Raw genomic sequence first — 21,291 nt, 5'->3', positions numbered from 1 at the left:
AGTGTTGCCCTTGCTGGACCCCCCTCCCATATGTTACTTTTCTTGCCCAAGAAATGCCTTACTACACTTTTTTGGGAGTCATGGGCTCTATCCATGTTTCCAGTTGAGTACCTGATTATTCATATTATTACAAATAAAGCTGATACTTTTTGGTGATCTAGAGGTTTCTGGAAATGGATGCAGGGTGCCACCCTACCACAGATGCTGGGGGTCTTAGGCCTAGCCTCGTAGGCAGTCCAGACTAGAGGTTTACTGTTCCCAGGGGCCTCTCAAAGTAGGTCAGGGTAGCCACTTCTCTCGTTGCTAATGGGGCAATAGCAACATCAATAGAAGAGGTACTACAAGCAATCCTTGATGTGATGTGGTAGATGGCACCTTCTGGCAGCTCTAAGGCCATGGATGGAACTAATGAAAAGTAGAACACACTTATGTGGTCCTTACCCAAAGTCATTCCTACCTGCTGGACTCTGCATACTGTATTTGAGGACTATGGTGAGGGATATGCCAAGAGGAAGATTCAGAGAGATGTGTGATGTACTGTGCCAAGGATCAGGGAAAATTCTGCCTCCCCCCACCTTGCTACACACACACACACACATCTCAGACTCCTTGAAAGTACATCAAAGACAAAAAACGAGACATAAGGCAAAGCAATTCTGATCTTTAATCATTGCAGAAGTAGAGGAGTAAAAAAGTTAAGGAAAATGCATATATCTCATATGGTCCTGACTCTCATTGCCCACGATGTCTCACCTTTTGTTTTTTTTCAAGCCTTTCCTGCCTGAGATAGAAGGGAATTGCAGATCTATCCTAGAACTAACATGGTAGAGAAGTCAGAGAAAGAAGAGTGAAAGAGTCACCTTGGGGTGAAAGTATGGTATAGGGATATACCCAGCATGAAGGGAATAAGGGAATGCAGGAGCTTTCAGAGAGGCTGGTAGGCTGGTGGGCGTCTTCGGGTAATGCAGAAGGCACTGAGCACAAGGAGGAGCAGAATGAGCAGGACAAGGCCCACCACAAGAGGCACTGAGATGCTGGGTTCAGCAGAGCAGGAGAAAGCTAGGGGGAGAAAAAAAGAGAGGTCATGTGAACAGTGAGGTACCCAGGAACAGGCTGGAGGAGGGGAGAAAGGAAGTTGATGGAAAGGGTCCTGGGACTCTCTAAGATGACGTAAACCTTCTAATGCTTAAAATCAGAATGGAGTTTCTCTCAGAAAGGGTTCATAGGATTTAGAGGTAGAAGGGATCTTAGAGCTTCTCTAATCCAACCACCTCATTTTGCAGATGGGGAAACTGAGGCCCAGAGAGACTCTTACACAATCAGTTAGAATTCAAACCTAAGTCTTCTCCATTACCTTGGGAAGCCTAAATTTGTGTGTTAAGTAGGGTCAGAGATGCCTGGATAAGGAGGACACCATTGGGTGGGGGCAATGAATATGTGCTTCCAGTCCAGTGAAGGAGGGCTTCTGGGAAGGCAGGAAAGAGGAAGAAGAGAAGGAGTGACTTCTCAGGAAAAGATACTGCCTTGCACACAATAAACCCTGATGTTTAATTGAATTAAATTGATGAGGTGGCTGGTGGGGTGAAAGGTAGGAGGGGAGGGCATCTTACCTGCACCAAAGTTCCCAGTCGGGGGTAGCTGAGCTGCCTGTAGCTGCAGAGATAGCAGGTCGAGGTGGATTTCTGGGGAGAGGGCTATACTTCTATTTCTACAACTGAAGCTATGACCCAGTGGTGCTTGGAGATCTTGGAGTGATGAATTCTCTGCTGAGAATGTCCACCCTGATTTAAGGAGTGTAGAGAAATCAGGAACCTGAGAACCCATTTCTTTTTCTTTCCCCTCAGTAAACTAGACATTTAGTATGTGGGAGTACTCACAGGTTGTAGAGGGGAAAGACACATTGAACTCTGTTGCCAAGCTGCTCAGGTAGACAGTTTTCTTGATTGAGTCCTAGAAGGGGTGGTGTTAGGATTAATTTATAAACAAATATAAGGATGTAGTTATGTAGTGGAGAAAGGATTGGAGAGGAGGGGATTATCTTTTAAAAGACCATTAAAACTACCTGCTTGAAACCAAAAATGAGCTTTCCATCAGGAAAAGAGAGAATTAGGCCAGAGTGGTTCCCCTCACAACTTCCCTGAGCAATTGTTCTGTTGGGGTTCAGGACAAACATGCCCCAGAGCTGTAGAAAGGGGGAAACGAAACGTAGTCAATTGTCCTGCTTCACATTATCTTCCTCTTTGTTTCTTCTCCCACTCTAGCTTTTGTTCTCCCCCACAACCTGTGAGTACTCCCACATACTAAATGTTCCCTCCCAGTGGATCTGACCTTTCCTCCAGCATGGCTCTGGTATAGGACCCTCATCTGGATCTGAGCCCGGAGGCGAACACAGAGCTGGGAACCATCGGCACCGATGTAGTCTCCAACAGCTCCAGTGGGGCTGGAGGTGGGTTTGGGGGAAGGCGGGACTGGCACAGACTGTGACGGACTGATGGTTGAGATGTTTCTGGGGCCTGTGGTAGTTCCACGAGTGATAGCTGTTCCTTCACTTGTGGTTGGATTAGTGGTAGCAGTTCTGTTGCTGTGGGGGCTAGTGGCAGCTGTGGAGGTCCAGTGGGTTGTGGCTGTCCTGCCATGGCTTGTGGTTTCAGGGCTGCTGGTACTCCTCTCGGTGGCTATGGTCGACACCGTGAAGGATGGCACCAGTGTAACAGACTTCTTATGGGGACACTTATCCCCAGCCCCCTGGTCTTTGAGGGAAAAGAGTAAGGGCAGATCAGCCCTGGAAGGTAATCTAAAGGACTGCCCTTGCACCACCAGCCCAGCCCAGCCACCCTTCCCCCGTACCTGCCAGCAGCCCCAGCAAGATACCAGAAAGTAGCAGAGAGAGTCTCATGGTAAGACAGGATTGCCAATTAGGATCTTCCTCCAGGGTTCTCTCTTCTTCTCGGCACTCAGGGACTGATTCACTCTGTCTTATCTTTTAAGGGAAATAGGAAACCTACTTCCTAGTAACTAACCCTCCACCCCCATTCTGATTCAGGCACCTCAGGCTCACCAGACCAAATGCTGAGTCAAGAATTTCTCAATCTTGAGTTTGCCTCAACCAGTGCTGTCATGAGGTTCTTTTTGGACTAAGAGGAAGCTGAAGGGACAAATGGGGGTGGCATTTATGGCTGGAGGAACAATAGAAGCCAAAGCTTGTGACTGTGGTGGGGCTTTAGGCTGGGGGGGGGGGGGCCGTGGCAGAGGAAAATAAGTACAGGGCTTATGGAGGGGAATCTTCCCTCCCCCTTTTTGAGGTATCATATGGCCTCCCCACTTTTGTTCCTTCTACTAGTACACTTTTCATCTCCAGATAATGGTCATGACTTTAGGGTTTTCCTTTTTCTAAAGGGAATGCTTGTATGCCAGGCAAGAGCTAGGCCTGACACTGATATGGAGACAGATCATCTTAACCATAGGTAAAGACTCATGTATTACCCTGTTAAAGGGACACCAGTGAACACTAACCCAGAAACTGGGTTGAGGTTAGGGGTAGATAAAAAAGAAGAAGCCCAAGCAGGCAGTTTCCAAGTAATTTTATTCAGAATTTTTGTGGTTTCTTTCCTGAATCAATAAATACTATACAAAACAACGTAAAAATGACTTTCTCTCCCCTGCTCCCTTTACCTGGGGGGAGAGCCAACCCAATGAGTGATCTCAGGCTCCTGGTGGGGGTGGATCCCCCAAATTTTGTCCAGGAACAGGGAGGGGGAGAGTGGCCAGTTATGGCCTCTCAACTACCTTTTGGTGATGGGGGAAGAGGTATTTGGCTGCTGGGAATGAGGACAGACTGGCTTGAAGAGTTGAATTAGTGTTTTGGAATATGGGAAGAAGTTGGGGGACGTGACGGCGCCAAGGGCATAAACTTGCCCCAAAGAAAAGGGTGTCTAAAGGTTCACAGTTCCTTTTGCCTCAAAAATTGACATTTATTCAAAGTCAAAAAAAAAAAAAGGAAAAAATGACAAAGGTGTCCATCCCTTGTTCCCCCCTCCCATCCAGCTCCCCCTCCCCCATCCCAGAGAGCAGGGCCCTGGGTGAAATTAGGTGGGGAAGGCCCTCAGATGAGGTCAGCCACATTGAGAGGCATCTCCTCAATGGAGGTGTTATAGAAGGTCTCAATGTCTCGAAGAATCCTCTTGTCTTCCTCTGTCACCATGTTGATGGCCACGCCTTTACGACCAAAACGCCCACCACGGCCGATTCTGGGGGTAGAAAAAATTTGAGTTAAGGGCAGGCTGAGAAACCTCACAATTGGGAGTAAAATAAAAAGAAAATGGGGAGATCTCATTGAGATGATGGGGTAGTTCTCTACCCTGCTTACCTATGAATATAATTCTCCCGGTTGGTGGGAAGGTCATAATTAATAACCAAAGATACTTGCTGAACATCAATGCCTCTAGCCTAAGGAAAAAACAGGTCACAAGGTTACAAGTAGTATCACTAGCCTCATTTTATAGATTGTCATCAACTATTTTCAGTACTGATTTGTAGCTTGGGGTTAAGTAAGATGAAGGTTCTGCAGTCAGATTGCAGAACTGTCTCCGCCCCCCCCCAATTAGGAGCTCTATCCTTGGGATTAAGTGAGAACCATTTCAAGATTTTCCTAAATGCTCACCAATAGGTCAGTGGTAATAAGCACCCGACTGGAACCTGATCGAAACTCCCTCATGATTACATCACGTTCTTTTTGGTCCATGTCTCCATGCTGGGGAGAGAACAGAAGGTCAGATAGGAATAGCGAACTAGGTGACTAGTAAAAAACCATACTGGACAGGTATGTAGTGGGATCTCATTGTTTCATTTGTGGAAGAGTCTTAGGGGTCCTGAGAGCTGTCACAGGGGTTAAGGACCAAGCATGTGCTCAGGACAGGAAGAAGCTGTGGGGAGACAAAGGTGAGATTTTTCTGTGGGCACAAAAGCCAAGTTAATTTGATTTAGACTGCTGGTCCACCATTCATTCCATTCCACTCATGCAGCTAGCTAGCTCTATAAGCAGCAGCTTTGTCACCCCACCCACCCCAAGATCAGTCTGGACAGAATAGAATGGTAGACAGGCAGTTGTCCTTCCCAAGGGCAAACCTGGTGACCAACTGTAAAGGAAGGGAGCAAAATCTCACATACCCCCTCCCTTCTGCATCCCTGGTCAGGTCCTGATCTCAGTGTCTCACTCAGTTTCCCCCTGTGGCAGCCCTCAGACTCCCAGAAATGGAAACAATTGCAGAACCTGCATACATCAAAAAATCAGCTCTCTCAAAGTCCAGTGGAAGTGATATTAAAAGGCAACACCTAGAAACTCACCATTGCAGACACAGTAAAGTCACGGGCATGCATTTTCTCAGTAAGCCAATCCACCTTTCGGCGGGTATTGATGAAGATAACAGCTTGGGTAATAGTCAGCGTTTCATACAGATCACACAAGGTATCTAGCTTCCACTCCTTTGGGGGAAGAAACCAGTCAGGGCTAATGCTCCAGAATCTTGACAGAATCCTTCCCTCCCCTGGCTATACAACCACCTTTCTCCAATGGGTCCCACCTCTCGTTCCACATTTATGTAAAACTGACGAATGCCTTCCAATGTCAACTCCTCCTTCTTGACTAGAATCCTGATAGGATCCCTCATAAACTTCTTGGTCACTTCCAGCACATCTGAGGGCATGGTGGCTGACAGGAGCACCACCTTGGAAAGCAAGGAAAATGCAATTAAGGACTTATCTAGGCTGTCCTCTCCTTTAAAAATCAAAGATCTTGGGGGCGGCTAGGTGGCGCAGCGGATAAAGCACTGGCCCTGGATTCAGGAGTTCCTGAGTTCAAATCCGGCCTCAGACACTTAACACTTACTAGCTGTGTGACCCTGGGCAAGTCACTTAGCCCCACTGCCCCGTTAAAAAAAAAAAAAAATCAAAGATCTCTTATCCCCCCCCCATCCTGACTTACATAATTTACTACCACTCCCATCTCCACCCCTCAATGTGTACAACCTATAAGCTCTAACATTAAGGATTAGATTGTAAAGTAAGGACACGGCCCCCTCTCTGAAACAGCAAAACAAGATAATCAGTAATATATGGTTGTCAGTTCTATTTACTGTATGAGCTTAAAGAGAGCTAGAACTTGTGTCTTAGTCTATCCACACTGAGATACTTAACTCTGTCCCCCATACCTGAGTATTGCCACTGAGTTTCTGGAATATATCATAGATCTGGTCCTTAAAACCACGACTCAACATTTCATCTGCTTCATCCAGAACAAACATTTTGATGTATTTAGGAGCTGCAGAGGAAAAAAAAGCAAAGGAAGCTTAGGCAACTGTTTTCTTCCACACACCCCTATTCTCTTAAGAACTATCCAACACAAGTTGCTCTCAGGGTTAAAGTATGATCATGTGCACAGAAACCTCTGCCGGTCCAGAGACTAGAGGGTAAGACACCCGCTTAGACCTGGGAGAACAGGGGAAGCTGGGCTCAGATGACACGCATGGGGGATCATCACAGAGCAAATAGGAAAAACTCCTTATACTAGGATACTTGGGAGGAGCATGAATGAAAAATACTCACATAAGTATCGCCGGTTAAGCATGTCAAAGACACGGCCTGGGGTGCCCACAATGATGTGGGGAGCTTCCATCTGCAACTTCTGAACTTCAGCTCGAACATTTGTTCCTCCAATGCAGGCATGGCATGAAGCACCCATGTAGTCTCCAAGTGCCATCACTACCTTTTGGATCTGGGCCCAAGGAAAAAGACTTGATAGTTTATATTCTTACATTCTACTTCCCTTGATGAAGTAGTGGGTTTAAATACCTTTAGATAACCCCCAATATAGCTTTCAAATACATTGATGAAATGCTGTAGCGTCCAGTTTCAATTAACCAGCCTCCAGAATTAATGGGGCTGGTGGCACACAGGGATTGGACTCATGTTGGCTTTCACTGAAACATGGAGTAGTTATGTTCCTTTTGATTGTAGATGAACCACAACATGACATGAGTTCACTTTCCCCATTTTCTTCCAAGTTTAACTTCAAATTTTTCACTGGCTATCAGTAACCAATACTCCTTTCCCTCCTAAGACTAGTGGATAGTTATGTGCCCAGGGCATGAACCAGCTATGGCCACGAAAGCAAAGCATCAAGCTGGGATGAACTTGGACTGCTGCTATGTCCCTGACTGATATGAGAAGAACACCACCAAAGAGGTGTCTCTCTACCCAGTGTCAGGGGTGTGGTGGGAGAAATGGTTGGCCACGAAATGGCCATTAAACCTGCCCAGCCAGACTACCATGCTCCACCCAGGATGCCAATTCTCTTCTGAGTCAGGCAATTGGAGGCGTTGGTTGCTGGGTTTAAGGCAGGAAAAAGGGGCCTTTAATTATGGGGGACAATTTGAATTGTGAGAAGAAAGCACACCTGAGGTTAAGCCAAGATATTTAACTTTTTTGGCCTTTCTATATGGTTCAATTTTTTTCCTAAAGCAGAATGAGAACAGCCTCAGGAAAGAGTTACCTGTTGAGCTAGCTCTCTAGTGGGTGCCAAAACCAAGGCCTGTGTGGCCTTTAAGTCCAGTTCAATCTGTTGCAAAATGGAAATGGCAAAGGTAGCAGTCTTCCCGGTCCCAGACTGGGCTTGAGCAATCACATCATAACCTGGAAGAACAGGATACAGAAATGGACATAACTGGGGGCTATGATGAAAGGATAAACTTAAGGTCTAAAGATAAGCTGCTCAACTTGTTTTAGTTAAGGTGAACATAAGAAAACATAAAAACAGTAACATTCACAACAACTATACTAGGGCATAAAGCAAAGTCTTACCCTTGATACAAGGAAGAATTGCACGTTGCTGAATAGCAGATGGCTTCTCAAAACCATAGGCATATATACCACGAAGAAGAGATTCTGAGAGGTTCATGTCATCAAAGCTATCCACAATCTCATTCCAGTTACTCTGTTGGGGGAAAACCAATGAATAACAAATACATAAGTGAATGGTATCTTACACTAAGGAAATTGCAAATGTGGAATTAAACTTCAATCTATGGGACCCTCATTGTAGATGGTTCCAGTTAAAATGGGCAGTACTCAACCCTTAGTCAAAAGATAAGTTTTGGGGAATTTTATGAGGAAGGGGAGAAAAGCAAAAATGTGCCCAGACAGCCCACACTAATCCCCACAGTAAAGAGTCCTTTTCAGACTAGATGAGAGTTTAAGAGTTAGTAGGTCGACAAAACAATAAACAACGCAGGTAAACAATCACATTACCTCGATGACACCATCAGGGTCCATTCCATCAGGGCCATTGTCTCTGGATCTGGAGATGAGATTAAAGAATCATAGACCATCCTCTAGAAGGTTTACAGCTCAGCCCCCTCCCCCCCCAAGACTCCTTCCCTGCCCTGGGTGGGTGGGAGCCAGCCAACCCCTCCTAAATATCCCTTTGGGGAGGTAAAGTCCTCTCCGTACATTTACTCCACCAGCTAATTTCCCCCCTATCAAGAATAGTTTTTCCGGAGGAACAAACTCCGTGCTCATGCTCAATGCTCTCTAGTTTTAATAAAATGGTGCCCCACCCCTCTCCCATTTTCCTTCGGGGAAGAGGGAATAAATGCAAGGGAGCGCTCGACCCCCCCCCTCCCCCAACGCCGAGATCGCCCGGATGTGGCTGGGAAGGGCAGCCTCTGCACACGGCCTAGTCCACGTGCCCGGAGCCTGACTCCCATCTCAGAAGTACGTGTGGGAAGTCCCGCCCCGCCTTCCCACGTCATGACGCCCACATTCTTCCCTCCTAGTCGCTAACCCGCCCCCCTTCCAACTCGAATTCGCCCAGACCCCTCCTCCCCTCCACCTCGCCTCGCCGTGTGCCCGGATGTGGGAGGCCTCGGGCAGTAGCGGCCTCGCGCACAATGAAGCCAAGCTGGGTAAGGGGGGGAGGGGGGAATTGCACAACCCTTAAGAAATGGGAGGGGGAAGGCACAGAATGGATCAAGAATTTAAAAGTAGCACATGCTCATCCCCTTTTATTCCATAAGCAAAGTCCTCAAATAAAAACTACCCAGCAGCCATTTCTCTCCCCGCGTAACACTAGGTGGAACGGGTCACATCCTGGGACCCCTTTCCGAAAAATGGTGTCGCCGGCCCACACCCCAATCTGTTCCCCCGTAGAAAAGTGGAACAGCTTCTCTGCAGTTCACCATTCCCCTTCTCAAGGGGAGAAAAGGGGGATCCGCCCGCCGGGCACTGGACACGGGGCAAACTCCCTCTAACAAACTGCCCCTCCCAATTTTTAGTATTGAGTCAGGAATTCGGGAAAACGACCGGATCGGAAGTGGCATGTCCCCCAGAGTTTATGTAGCCCAGTAGACCTAAGCGCCCCCCCCGCCAACCACAATGGTTTCACCCGAATTCCCCAGAGCCCAGAAATGACCCGCTCGCAATACTCCGCCCAGAGTGGCAATCTGAATCGCACCCCACACAGACTTTACCAGGCCGGGGCCTCCACACAATTTTTTCTCGCTTACTCGCCCAGGTTCTACTACTCTCCCCAGACCAGCGTCTACCGCCGCAATTTCCCCTCGCTCCACTCTCCTACCCCCAGAACTCAGACCAAGAGTTCGGCTTTCTTCTCCCGACCCCATGCTGATCCCCAGTGGTAGGGTCGCACGCTTCTCCCTATTCACAAAATGGTATCGTCTAGCAGTCTTCCCTTTCTCCACCTCAGTGGGCCCGAGATGGTTGACGCCGACTCCGCCCCCACGAAGTTTTCGAACAGTTCAGAATAGAACCATTGAACCCTAAAGCCACCAGACCTCCTTTTACTTACCGGGAATCCTGACTCGCAGACATGATCCTGGGAACTAGGGCGGAGGATCCGCCTCTCAACAACTTATAGAGCACCCAACCCCGCCCCTGCCATCGCATTGGCTCCGTGGCCCGGGCCCCGCCTGCCGCCACCCAGCAACGCGCCGTGACGCTAGCCCGCGGACACCCTACCGCGCGGCTTCCATTGGCCTATTTCGATGTACATCAGGCTAGAGACCCGCCCCGCACCTTCATTGGCCAGGAATGCCGCCCTTCTCATCCATTCGGAAATGACGTTTAGGAGGTGAGCCTCGAGGCCGGACGGCCATCTTGCCCCCCACGTGTGGCGGCAATAGGGTCCTGATCACGTGCCTACGTCCACCATCACGTGACAACAGGTTGACTCTTCAATTTCCAAGACTTCCGGCCTTCTGAATAGTTACAATGCATCGATAGCCCCTTTGCTTCATCAAAGTTTTCAATGCACAGGTCCGAAAATATGTACGCCCAGCTCATAACCTTTCACCAGGAAGTAACTCCCTTAGAACTTGAAAAATCAATTTTTATGACTCATACCTTCCCAACCCATTCCTAAACGCCCCGGCCCCCTCCCCACACTTTGGAGGGGTTGAAATTATTTATAACTGATTACGACGGTAATAAATTACACAACAGCTGCTACCAAAAGCAGTAAAAAAGATTGAAAACTCGGCACTTACGGTGCCACTTTGATTCCATTCAAAGTTCTGTTGCCTCTTCCACTTTCATCTCCCGCCTTAAACCAACCCCCACCTAGCTCTATAAATCCCTTTGAGGTTGACATTTTTGTTCTGGGCCTCCGATCAAAAGTGTGTATCAGGAAAGTGATATATAATGAGACAGGCCTCCGAGATCTGCCTTCAATTCCCCTTAATGAATTAATTAGGTATAAGGGAAGAAGACAAGCCATTGTTACCTGGAAGAGAAACATTACCTCTAATTCCTGGGCAGTCTAACAATATCCCTATGCACCCCACTATGGGAAGGAATAGGACAGAATGATCATTTGGTCATTCAATCTGCATCTAACAAGATATCCACCACATACAATCTCCAAAGGATCCTTTATTGACCAGAGTAGGATCACTGACTGTTTATATACATACACATATATATATATATATATATACACACACACACACACACACACATATATATATATATATGTATGTATATATATATATATATATGTATATAAACAAGCAAAGTTTGATGGCATGGCATACAGGAATCCCTTAACCTACCACCCCACCACCCGACCTCCCCTACTACACACACAGCAAAACCCTCCCCACCAAGTTCCATGAATATGGAAGGGGAAGGCCTTGCTCCCTCTTACCACATTCCCTTCAGGACAGAGGAAGGAAAAGGGGTTCCCAGTGCCAATCCTACCCCCTATAAATCAATAGGGATTCTTTAAAAGGAAAAAACAACAGAAACCAAGGGAAACATTTAAATATGAAAAACAAACAGGTATATAAGGAAGTCACTGTGTCCAGGGAGAAAAGGGAATATGTTTTTGCAGGTTAGAGATGGGAAAGATGTTCTCCAGCCTTCACACAGGGTTGGGGGGCTTGGGTCCAAGGCTCACACAGTGAGTTTGCAGTGACACAGCTCTTTGTAGATCTGCCGACGAAGTTTGGGCATGTCCTGCTGTGTGAAGCTGAAGGGCTGAGACAGGGCCAGGTACTTGCAATACTGGGTATGAAGTAAAAAAGAGACAGTGAGGGCAATGAGGGAAACACTGAGAAAACGTGTAGCAGGAAATAATTGTGGTTGGAGTCAATTAGAGATCTCTTCTGAGCTCAAGAACACAGACCAGATGTAGTTAATACTGCAAATCCCAAGATTTGCCACAATCCCAAGGCCACAGGAAAAGGCTGAATGGAACAGAGTCCTTCTGGACTTTATATGGTGGTGGGGGTACTCAGAGAAGGCCTGTCACTTCCAATGTTTGAAATTACATCCATTTGAATAATGACATAATAAATATAAATACATAATAAATAAATGACATAAAATATCCAGGGAAGAGGATAGTAATATGGTCTACCTACTGGCTCACCTGCAATACGAAGGCACCACAGTCACTGTCATTATTTTGTCTGGCCACATTCTGGAAAGGAGAAAAAGAATACATGAACCTTGCCCAGAAGTTTTTGCACATTTAAGCTCTTGCTTCCCACACACTCAAGTACCACGACGGTTTTACTCACCATCTTGAAATAACCCTTCCATCCCTGGCGGAAATCTAGGCGATCCTTCTTCACTGCCTCAGCCTGTAGGTACTTAGCAATATGCTGGATTGGTGGAAGAATATCAGCATCAGTTACATAATATTTTAAGGTTCTAAAGAACTTTACATACATTATCTCATGTTATGGTCAACACAAACCTCCAAGAATCATGAGTATTATTATCCCCATTTTACAGATATGGAAACTAAGGCTGAGAAGTCACAAGATTTGTAACAGTACAGTCATACAGTATTATATAGTCAAAAAAAGAAAAATCATACTTTAAATTCTCCTTTCTGCTAACCATATCCTTCAATCTCTCGATATTAGTAGCCAGAGGCTATGTCCCCTAAGGTCTCTTCCTCTCTAGGTTCTTGCCCAGAATTGGAGTCATGTCATATTTCCCTTACCACTTCAACTCACCTTGGGACATCTTCGATTGAGGGTTCGCTGTGAATCAAAGTAAGTGATGGTGCGCTGCTTCACATCCACAGAAACCAGTGACCAGTGTACTTCCAGGTGGATAGGGATCAGTAGGAGCTCCTTATTGAAGATATCCACCTAGAAAAAGGCAATGGAAGGTGAGATAAGAATTTGGGGAAAGAGGCACCTGAGCTTCAGAAATGAAAGCTGCCATGGGTATCTGATGATAAGGCAAGGGTTTGGGAACCTAGACATCTGTGTTACAGAAAGGAATATGAGCAGAATGTCTGTATTGGCTGAGTGCCACCCCCTTGTAAATGTTCAGTCTATAAAGATATAAAACGATAAACTAGCACAAAAGATGTTGGGACCAATGTTCCATTCTGCTAGCAATCGAATATGTCTGATCAGAAGGAAGAGGAAGCATGGAGAAGGGGATAATGGGAACCATAATTACTCCTTCTAAAAAGGTGAAGAGTATTATTGGTAGAAAGAATTTGGAACTCACATTTTTGGTCCACCTTTTCACTCCATCATAACCCTTGGTACGGAGTTTGTCATAGAAGAAACTGTTGAAGAAATGAACCTGTCGAAATGACACAATGCCAGCTAGAGTTACCTGAAGTACCTGGTCCATCAAATAGTCTTTACTCCTCTCAAGAGATCTAGGCAGTTGGTTCCTCAGTGCTGATATTTTCCTCCCTCTTCTCTGGCATCCTATTTCCCAATATCTTATTCCCTTATTGTTTACCACCCTTTAATCCTCGGATCTTTGGGGACTTGGGAGGACAGGATCCCTAATCCCATCCTTATCCCACACTTGTAAAAGTGGAAATACCCCCCCCCCCCTTTTCTCTTTCCTCAATTACTCCTTATGTCAAGAAATGAATGAAGGGAGTGAGGAGCATGGGGCATCCTCAATTGCTGAACACTTTAGGTAAACTAAAAGGATCTTTTACATGCATTGTCTCTTTTGATCCTAATGACCCCAACTCTTTCAAAATACTACAGGGATTTCACCCACTTTATAGATGAACAAGTTTCAGAGAAGTTAAATGACTTACATTCACACAACTAGGAAGTGCAAGAGGTAGGATTTTAATTTTAAGTCCTAATTGTTCATACCTCAAAAGTCCAATTGTTCTGTCCATTCTTTCCACTACACCTTGCTGTCTCCCCCCCCCCAAAATAAGAGATTTAGGAGGTTTTCAGAGCAGACATCTGGGGATTTCCCACTCTCCCAGACTTGGACAGGTTTACCTCTAATTCCCTTCCAATGCCAGTTTCCTCCTCCTCTGCCCATATCACATATTCTAGAGCCTATAGCAGGATCATCCTTCCTGGTCCTTGGAAAGGAAGGATAGGTGGTTGGCCTCTTAACACAGCCTCCTGGTCACTGCCTCCTTAACACAGAGGAAAAATGAGGGAGTCTTCTGCTGTCGGTGCATCTTCTCCTGTTTGCCCATGAAGTAGGGCAGGTGCTCTGGGCTAAAGCATTTCTCCATCCTTTCCTCCCCCAGCCCCCATTCTCTTTGAAGGGAGCCCTCTTGTAATTAGGCCACCTGCTGCCAAGTGGAAAGACCCAGGTGTTAGCTAGTGTGCCAATATATTCAGGCTACCTCTCTCTCTGAAGCTCTCCTAGTCAAGCTTTGAGTCTCAAGTACCTCCAGCTGCTCCCATGCAAATGGATAAGGAGAAAAGGGCCTTTACCCTTCATGAATTAGAAAGTAAACTCCACATAGAGAACATAACTACGGAAGGTAACCCACCCCCAACCTCCACACTAAAACAGAGCTTCAAACTCAGCTATTTGGCATAGCGTAGAGTGCTAGACTAGGATTCAGGAAGACTTCAGTTCAAATCCTACCTCAGATACTTTGCTAGCTGTGTGACCCTAAATCATTTAAACTCTCTCATCCTCAGTTTCCTCCTCTGTAAAATGTTTCTAATAACAGCACAAATCTAGAGTTGATGTAAGGATTAAAGGAGATTAACAGATGTAAAGCAATTTGCAAACTTTATGTAAATACATCAGGAGAATTAATGAAAGGACCCTTGGAGGAACCAATACCAGAAGATGAGGGATATCTGGGATTGGGGGAGCGGATGGAGGAGAAGCAGTTTTCTTGAGAGAGTTTCAAAGGAAAAATTACCCCTACCTTCCAGTCTTTACTTTCTCAATTCCTCAGACACCTTAGAGTTTACCTTTGATCCCAGTTTCCCCCAAAGCCCCTATACCCCTCAAGATATCTAATGTTTACCTCCTCCACAGTTCCTGGAGCCACAATTTCTCTTAGTACCCTCCCTTTTCCAAATGGCTTCTGGTAAGAGCTTAGCTTTCAACTTAAATTCTTAAAAGGCAAATGGTAAGGATGATAGGGCTGAGAGTTAGATGGGAGGCATATTGGCAGGAAGGTGTTACAATCATTCCCTAATTAGGCCAGTGCCTGCCAGGGCAGCTAGGTGGATAGAGCAGTGGATAGAGCACTGACCCTGAAGTAGGGATGATCGGAGTTCAAATTTGACCTCAGATGTGTACTGGTTGTGTGACCCTGGGTAAGTCACTTAAACCCCAAATGATTAAACATCCAGGGTCATCTCCAGTCATACTGATATATATCTTACCTGTGACCCAGGTGGCTCTGGAGGAGAGAGTGAGATTGGTGACTCTGCATAGCCCTCTCTCACTTAAATCCAATTCACTGCAAGTCATGACATCACCTCCCAATGGTCCTTTTCAAGAATGAAGGACAAACAACAACCAGGGCCTGCCTTTCCTTCATGGACTCAGGAATCTAATTTCCCCAGCTTCACTCACAGACCAGACCACTTGCCTTTAGGTCAGCAGTATTGAAATAAACCTGTTCCCAGAGCCATGTATGGAGAAGAAATAGCCTAAGTGTGGGAAAATGTTAGGTTTAGACTATATCATTAGACATCCCACAAAAGGGCTAGTCCTCAGGGAAGCAGCAGAGGGATTAACTCTCGAGTCCGATTCCAACTCGGCCACTTTATTCTACTTTGGAGACTTTGGACAAGTCATTTTATCACGCCGGGGCACCAATTTCTTCACTGGCAAAATGAAGTGGGTGAACTTGATGACCTTTTTTAAAGGTCCCTTGTTCAGTCCTTTCAGTCATGTCCCACTCTTCATTAGGATTTTCTTGGCAGAGATCTTGGAGTGGTTTGCCATTTCCTTCTCCAGCTCATTTTACTGATGAGGAAACTGAGACAAACAGGGTGAAGTGACTTGCCCAGGGTCACATAGCTAGTAAGTGTCCAAGGCTAGATTCAAACTCACGAAGATGAGTTTTCCTGATTCCAAGCCCAGGGCTCTATCCACTGTGGCATATGGCTGCCCTGTACATGTTTTTGCTTGTTGAGTTGGTTCAGTTGTGCCTGACTCCACTTCGCCCCTCAGATAATGTGTATTCTTAGATGTTCTCTTCCCTCATTTCACAGAAACTAAAGCAAACAGGGGAGGGAGTATTTGAACTCAGGTCTTCCTGGCTCCAGGCCCAGCACCCTAGCCCTATCTGCTCTATCCATTGCACCACCTCTCTCTGCCTTTTAAGGTCCCTTCCTGCCTTAAATCTATAGTTCTGAAGTACTAAGGAAGACCTCCCATAGCTGTTTCTGCCTGCTGAAAAATAGGATAAAATCCTCCTGTCCCACCCCTCATCTCCAGTGAAATGTTCTTCTATCACTCCCCTCTTTTCAACTTTTGTCCATATTCCAACTCCAGGCTCATCTTAGAGCCTAAGGCATTTGGTACATCCTACCTTCTCTGGGACAGTGTCCATTACTAGGTCTCCATACATATTCATCACCTTTTGAGAAATAAGATTAAAGGAGAACATGATTTTAGTATCAGAGATTAAAATAAAAGCCCTAGAAACATTGTCCTCCCTCCCCCCACTACAGACATAAGACGGCTCAACCTGGCCCTTCCCCTTCTCCTAGAGAAGATTGTATCCAAGGGATTGAGGTATCCTATTTACTACTTCCTGACTTTCCTCCCCTCAGAGATCACAGAATCTCATGGATGGAATGGATCTCAGAGACCTGAACCTAACAAGATCCATGTATCCTGCCCCAAGTCCTCACCCAGTTCTATCCCTCACCTGGTCATTAAGCCAGTTCTGCCCGTACAAGGTCCCCAGGTCATCCATAGTCAGCACGTGCCGCTTATAGGCCACACGAAAGCCTCTCACCATAGCATTGCCTGGCATACGCTGGTATGACTGGATCAGTTGCTGAACTAACCCTTTTCTGGTAAGTTCCAAGGATGGGGACACAAGAAGAATGAGACAGGCAGAGAAGTGCCAGGTAACACAAGATCCCTCCTAAACCACTGTCTCTTCCCTCCCCTCCCACATCTCCCTTTCACAACATTGTCTGTAGACTCTATTCCCTTTAAGGGTCCAAGCACCCCATGCCCAGTTCCTTGAGATCCACGAATCATGTCCCCCAGCCTTTGGTTCCCTCCCCATGGGCAAACAATACCTTTTCCCTCTTCCAGTACCTACCTAGAAACACTGTTATTTAATATAGAAGCATTAAAATTCTAGTTAGTGATATTGCAAAGGGTGAGTCCTGAGACTCACCTAGAAGGTGTGGAGAACTCTTGCTGGAAAATGTCCTCCAGTTTCTCTACCACTTCATCTGTGCTAAGAGGAATGAGGCTGCCATAGGTCTGAAGAAATTCATCTAGGATGCCTAGGGGAGAAGGGTCTAAGTTGATTGGGTCTCTGGACTCCAATCTGAAATAACATGGAAAACACTGGAACTTGGAAGAAAAAAGGGGATCTCTTAGTCTAAACGCAAGGCTACCAGGGCATCTCCTTACTCTGCACACAGGTCACATGCTCCTCCCGAAGGGGACTGTGCTGTCCAGCCTTTTCTCCTGGACGCTCCTGCTCTTCAACAGGTCCTGATTCAGATCCTTGGAACAGCTCTTGGGCAGTCCGGTCTCCAATGCTGCATACATTACTGATAAGGATGCTAGCATCAGGAGGTGCCAGGCCAAGCTCCCCATCCAGTCCAGATGTTCCCCCAAAGCCATTAGGCAGAGAGCATGGAAGAAGACCTGCATGGTAAGGGAGAAAATTTGGGAAAGAGAGGTAGGTTTGGGGGTAAACAGCAATAGAGAAAGCAGGTGGACTAAAGTGAGAAAAGCCAAGTCACAAGATGGAAGAACAAACGTAATTGGCAAAGATGGATAGCCAGTGGCAAAAAATGAGACAAAGGGGGAAAAAAAGGAATTGGGGAAAGCTGCAAGGAAGCCTAGGGACGGGAATTGAGCTGAAAGAATCTCTCCTCTTAGGTGAAGGGGTGTACAAAACTGGTTGTTCCCCTCCTCCACAACACATTTCCTTTCCAAGAAACTTGTTCAATAATCTCCATTTAACCACCCTTGGATCCAGCCCTGACTTTCTGCCGTAGCCTCAGGTTTCCAAGAGTGACCCAGACAAAACATGAGATAGTGCTGCATTCCCTATCATCTGCTTCCTAAGCTGGCATCCAGCTTTTCTATTCTCTGGGTCCCATCCAGTCTCATCACTTGTCCAAGACTCTATTGAGTGTTCAATAAACACTTCTTTGATCATTCAAATCCACTCTCCCTAAAGATCATCACTGTTAAGTGATCATCCCAGGCGTTCTGGTTTCCCAGCCCTCAAGTCCACGACATCTTGCTCTGTTTAATCCTCTTCTGTCCTACCTACCTGCATCAGCTTCCAGAGGCTGGGGGGCCCTCTGGGTCCACTCATGTCCCTCTTCCTCCTGAGATGACCCACTGGGCAATGTGGGAGATCTCCTAACCCCTTCTTCAGCCATCAGTGCCCCTAAAAGCCCCATCCCAGCTTGGGGAGGTCCCCTTGGTGAGTCAAGCCCGCAGCTGGGGGATGTGGCAGGAGGAGCCGCTCCTCTTTCCCGGGGAGAGAGGAGGTTCTTGGGGTGTGGAGGGCCCCGCCGCCGGCCCCTCAGTCGGCCCCACCGCTTCCAGTGGAATGTAAGGGAGCTCTTATTGTACAGCAACATTCGAAAGGCTCTCAGAGCTCGGCGGCGCCGCTGAGAACAAGCTCTACGGGGTGGAAGGCGGGGAGGGCGGGGATGCTGAGGTGTTCTTAGCTGGCCCCAACCTGGGGGAAGTCCCCAGGCCACCACCTCCTCCTCCTCCTCCTCCTCCTCGTCCTCTTCCTCATCATCCTCATCATCCTCTTCACTGGCTGAAGCATCAAATGAGGGCCGAGGGTTAGGGAGTCGATGGGCGGGAGCTGTGGTTCCGGTCCCTGTGTCTGGCCCAAACCCCCCACCCGATTTTAACAGTGGTTTGGGAGGGGGAGGCCAACGGAGGCGCTCTCGACGGGGAGATGGAAAGATGGGGGCTGTTCCAGGGGTTGCTGGCCTCCAGGGCCGATTCCCTTGGAAGGTCTCTTTCATCTTCAAGTAACCTTTAGGAAAAAAGAGAGAAGTCACTATCCAGGCATTCTGCCGTCCAGTACCTCGCCCTTTGCCTCTCCCAGCTAACATTTCCTTCAAAGACAAAAATGTCCTGTCCTATATGATAACTCATATTGAAGTCGTGGTTGAAGATTTACCATAATAAACCTTCCTCAGGATAATCTGAGATAGGAACCTGGGAAAAATCAAGAGCAATACATATGGGAGGTCAACTGCCAAATATAACAAGACAGACAAGGGCCATGTCCTTCACATCTCCATGATAGGCAATCTACTTGGGCTGTGTGATTTCTGCTCAATGTTTAAATTAGTCACTGGTTATCTAGACTAAGTGAATAGGAAATATTGTTTTTTTAAAAAGTGATTAAGGCCACCACTCCTCTGATGAAATGGTTTTCCCCTCTATTTGAGGGTTCTCCCTTATATATGGGCCCCACCCTTGGGAAAGAACAAATTTTCTAACTTTTCCTCTTGAAAGTCCCCCCCCCCCCCATCCCATTCAAAACCTTCCATCACAAGGCTTCTCTACTTTTACTTCCTCTTCTCAGTCCTTTCTCTCCCCAAACCTATCCCTTTAAACAAGGGCAACTTCATTCAGGCCAATGGAATTAGACTCCCGTTATTCACCTAAGAGTAAATTTCTCTGGCCATTATAATAACAATAAAGTACTATACTCTCAAGTATACTGGGAGAATCATAGGTATGACTAGAATTGAGGGAATAACCAAGCTGAAAAATTCTACCTCTTAGACTTTAGAGGAAGGGGTCAATGTCCTCAAAAAGATGAATAAAAAGGAGAACAAAGTTAACAGGTGACTACTAATCGAGGAAGCAATGTGAAAATGTGGAACTCTTTTGAAGAGATAAAAACACTTCTCTCTGGGAAGGGAAAGGGAGTTGGAGCCAGGATAAAATACTAAAATTGGTTTAGTGAGAGGATTGTGAATGAATCTATTATCTAGAGAAAGGAAATTAGGTCCTAAAGGTAGGAAATAACTAGAATGGAGGTGGGGGGGGTCGAAGGAAGGAGAATATCTAATAGAACAGATAAAATACAAACGAGGGAAATAACAGCATGCAACCTCCCCAGTTCTTGCATCCACCCCTTCCCTTCCTCACTCTTTTCAATATTCCCTCTAAGCTTCCAGTGCTGCATCTTCAAGCTCCATATCATTCCTGGCCGCCATCCCCCCCTCCCCCACAGCCTCCCCCAGATCCTTTTTTTCAAAGCCTAAAAATGCTTCATTCTCCGGACACCAGGAATCCCAAAAAGTCTCCTGCCTTGGGTGGGGGGCCAGGAGAAAGGGGGAAGGGGGAGGGGCGAGGAGGTTAAGTTTGTTGAGCTCTACCTGAGGGGGCCCTTCTTGTGGGGTATGGAAGAGGGGAGTGGGAAGGAGGGGAAGGCTGCGGGGGATGGGACCGGCGGGGAGATTCTGTCCTCGATTTTGGGGGGAGGCTCGCGCTCCACCTCGACCTCACATCTCACCCTGGAAAGAGGCAGGAGCCCCTCCAGCACGGGTGTGGTTAGTGCTGAGCATTCTGAGGGGAGGGGTCTCGAGGCCGGGTCCTCACCGAGGGAGCAGGAAGGGGAGCTGGAAGAGTAACGGAGAGGGAGAGGGAGGTGGGCCCAGGCGTCTCAGGCTCCCCGGCTCATCCCGGCAGCAGCTCCTTCTTCTCCCTCCGGTCGCCTACGGGACTTCGCGCTTCGCCTCCTCTGCTCGGGCTCACGTTCCTCGGCTTTGCAACCGCCACCGCCTCCTTCGTTCCCACCACCGCTACCTTTCCCCTTTCCTTCTTTTCTTCCTCCTCCTCCTCCTCCTCCTTCCCCTCCTCCTCCTCTTTTTCCCCCCCCTCCCCTCCCCTCACCTTCTCTCCTCTCCTCTCCTCTGCTCTGCTCTGCTCTGCTCTGCTCTGCTCTGCTCTACTCTGCTCTACTCTACTCTCCCCTCCCCTCCCGCGAGCCCCAGGGCCACCGGGATTAAAGCGGCGCTGGAATAATACGTCACCACCCGCCGGCGCGCAAGCGCAAAAGTCCTTCGCTTCTCAAAAGATACCCCGCCAGCTTTAGGGCCGGGTCCCGCCTTCTTCCCCACAAGCACTCTCCGACCCGCAGCGGTCCACTCCCACGCCGGCACTAGACTGCGCGTGCGCCTCTTGAACCCCGCCTACTTCTCAATAGGCCACTTCCTCCCCTCCCCCACCCACTTCTCACATTGTCCCAACCGCCGATTCCTGGGAGGAGAGGGTAGCGGATCGTGCCCGGATGCCCTCAGCCTCGAGCCCCGGGGT

At 47.3% G+C, this 21,291-nt stretch overlaps 3 protein-coding genes and 2 non-coding genes across 8 annotated transcripts; all 5 read right to left on the bottom strand.

The window, feature by feature from the left end:
- Positions 1-645: 645 nt before the first annotated feature.
- CD68 (CD68 molecule) lies at positions 646-3,032 on the bottom strand. 2 transcript variants are annotated; one of them, XM_044004108.1, is made up of 6 exons: positions 2,848-3,032; positions 2,329-2,675; positions 2,063-2,182; positions 1,878-1,950; positions 1,611-1,781; positions 646-1,059 (listed from the first exon to the last, which is right to left on the bottom strand). In XM_044004108.1, exons 1-6 carry the CDS (start codon positions 2,894-2,896, stop codon positions 926-928), a joined length of 894 nt encoding a protein of 297 aa, XP_043860043.1. In that variant the 5' UTR covers positions 2,897-3,032; the 3' UTR covers positions 646-925. The 2 variants fall into 2 exon arrangements, with proteins under 2 accessions (XP_043860043.1, XP_043860042.1); XM_044004107.1 differs by having other exon boundaries at positions 2,329-2,750; positions 2,848-3,031.
- Positions 3,033-3,564: 532 nt separating this feature from the next.
- Positions 3,565-9,961, bottom strand: EIF4A1 (eukaryotic translation initiation factor 4A1). Of its 3 annotated transcripts, none has more exons than XM_044004104.1 (11): positions 9,860-9,961; positions 8,302-8,350; positions 7,855-7,987; positions 7,547-7,686; positions 6,601-6,769; positions 6,207-6,316; positions 5,580-5,723; positions 5,344-5,481; positions 4,661-4,750; positions 4,367-4,446; positions 3,565-4,247 (listed from the first exon to the last, which is right to left on the bottom strand). In XM_044004104.1, exons 1-11 carry the CDS (start codon positions 9,955-9,957, stop codon positions 4,103-4,105), a joined length of 1,296 nt encoding a protein of 431 aa, XP_043860039.1. In that variant the 5' UTR covers positions 9,958-9,961; the 3' UTR covers positions 3,565-4,102. The 3 variants fall into 3 exon arrangements, with proteins under 3 accessions (XP_043860039.1, XP_043860040.1, XP_043860041.1); XM_044004105.1 differs by lacking the exon at positions 9,860-9,961 and adding an exon at positions 8,610-8,635; XM_044004106.1 differs by lacking the exons at positions 3,565-4,247; positions 4,367-4,446 and having other exon boundaries at positions 4,737-4,922.
- On the bottom strand, positions 6,404-6,540 carry LOC122727185. The gene has a single exon (XR_006353123.1). It is a non-coding gene; the product is annotated as a small nucleolar RNA SNORD10 (small nucleolar RNA).
- LOC122727136 lies at positions 7,127-7,266 on the bottom strand. Its single transcript, XR_006353087.1, has one exon. It is a non-coding gene; the product is annotated as a small nucleolar RNA SNORA48 (small nucleolar RNA).
- Positions 9,962-11,049: 1,088 nt separating the features above from the next.
- Positions 11,050-20,836, bottom strand: SENP3 (SUMO specific peptidase 3). The gene is made up of 11 exons (XM_043962337.1): positions 20,575-20,836; positions 18,263-18,991; positions 17,386-17,625; positions 17,144-17,255; positions 16,661-16,808; positions 16,319-16,366; positions 13,045-13,122; positions 12,537-12,674; positions 12,093-12,176; positions 11,942-11,992; positions 11,050-11,574 (listed from the first exon to the last, which is right to left on the bottom strand). Exons 2-11 carry the CDS (start codon positions 18,978-18,980, stop codon positions 11,464-11,466), a joined length of 1,728 nt encoding a protein of 575 aa, XP_043818272.1. The 5' UTR covers positions 18,981-18,991; positions 20,575-20,836; the 3' UTR covers positions 11,050-11,463.
- Positions 20,837-21,291: the final 455 nt, after the last annotated feature.

This window comes from Dromiciops gliroides, chromosome 4 (assembly GCF_019393635.1).
Source record: "Dromiciops gliroides isolate mDroGli1 chromosome 4, mDroGli1.pri, whole genome shotgun sequence".
Classification (NCBI taxonomy): Eukaryota; Metazoa; Chordata; class Mammalia; order Microbiotheria; family Microbiotheriidae; genus Dromiciops; species Dromiciops gliroides.
The sequence above is the reverse complement of the archived record's forward strand: the minus strand, read 5'-3'. Positions and strand labels throughout refer to the sequence as shown.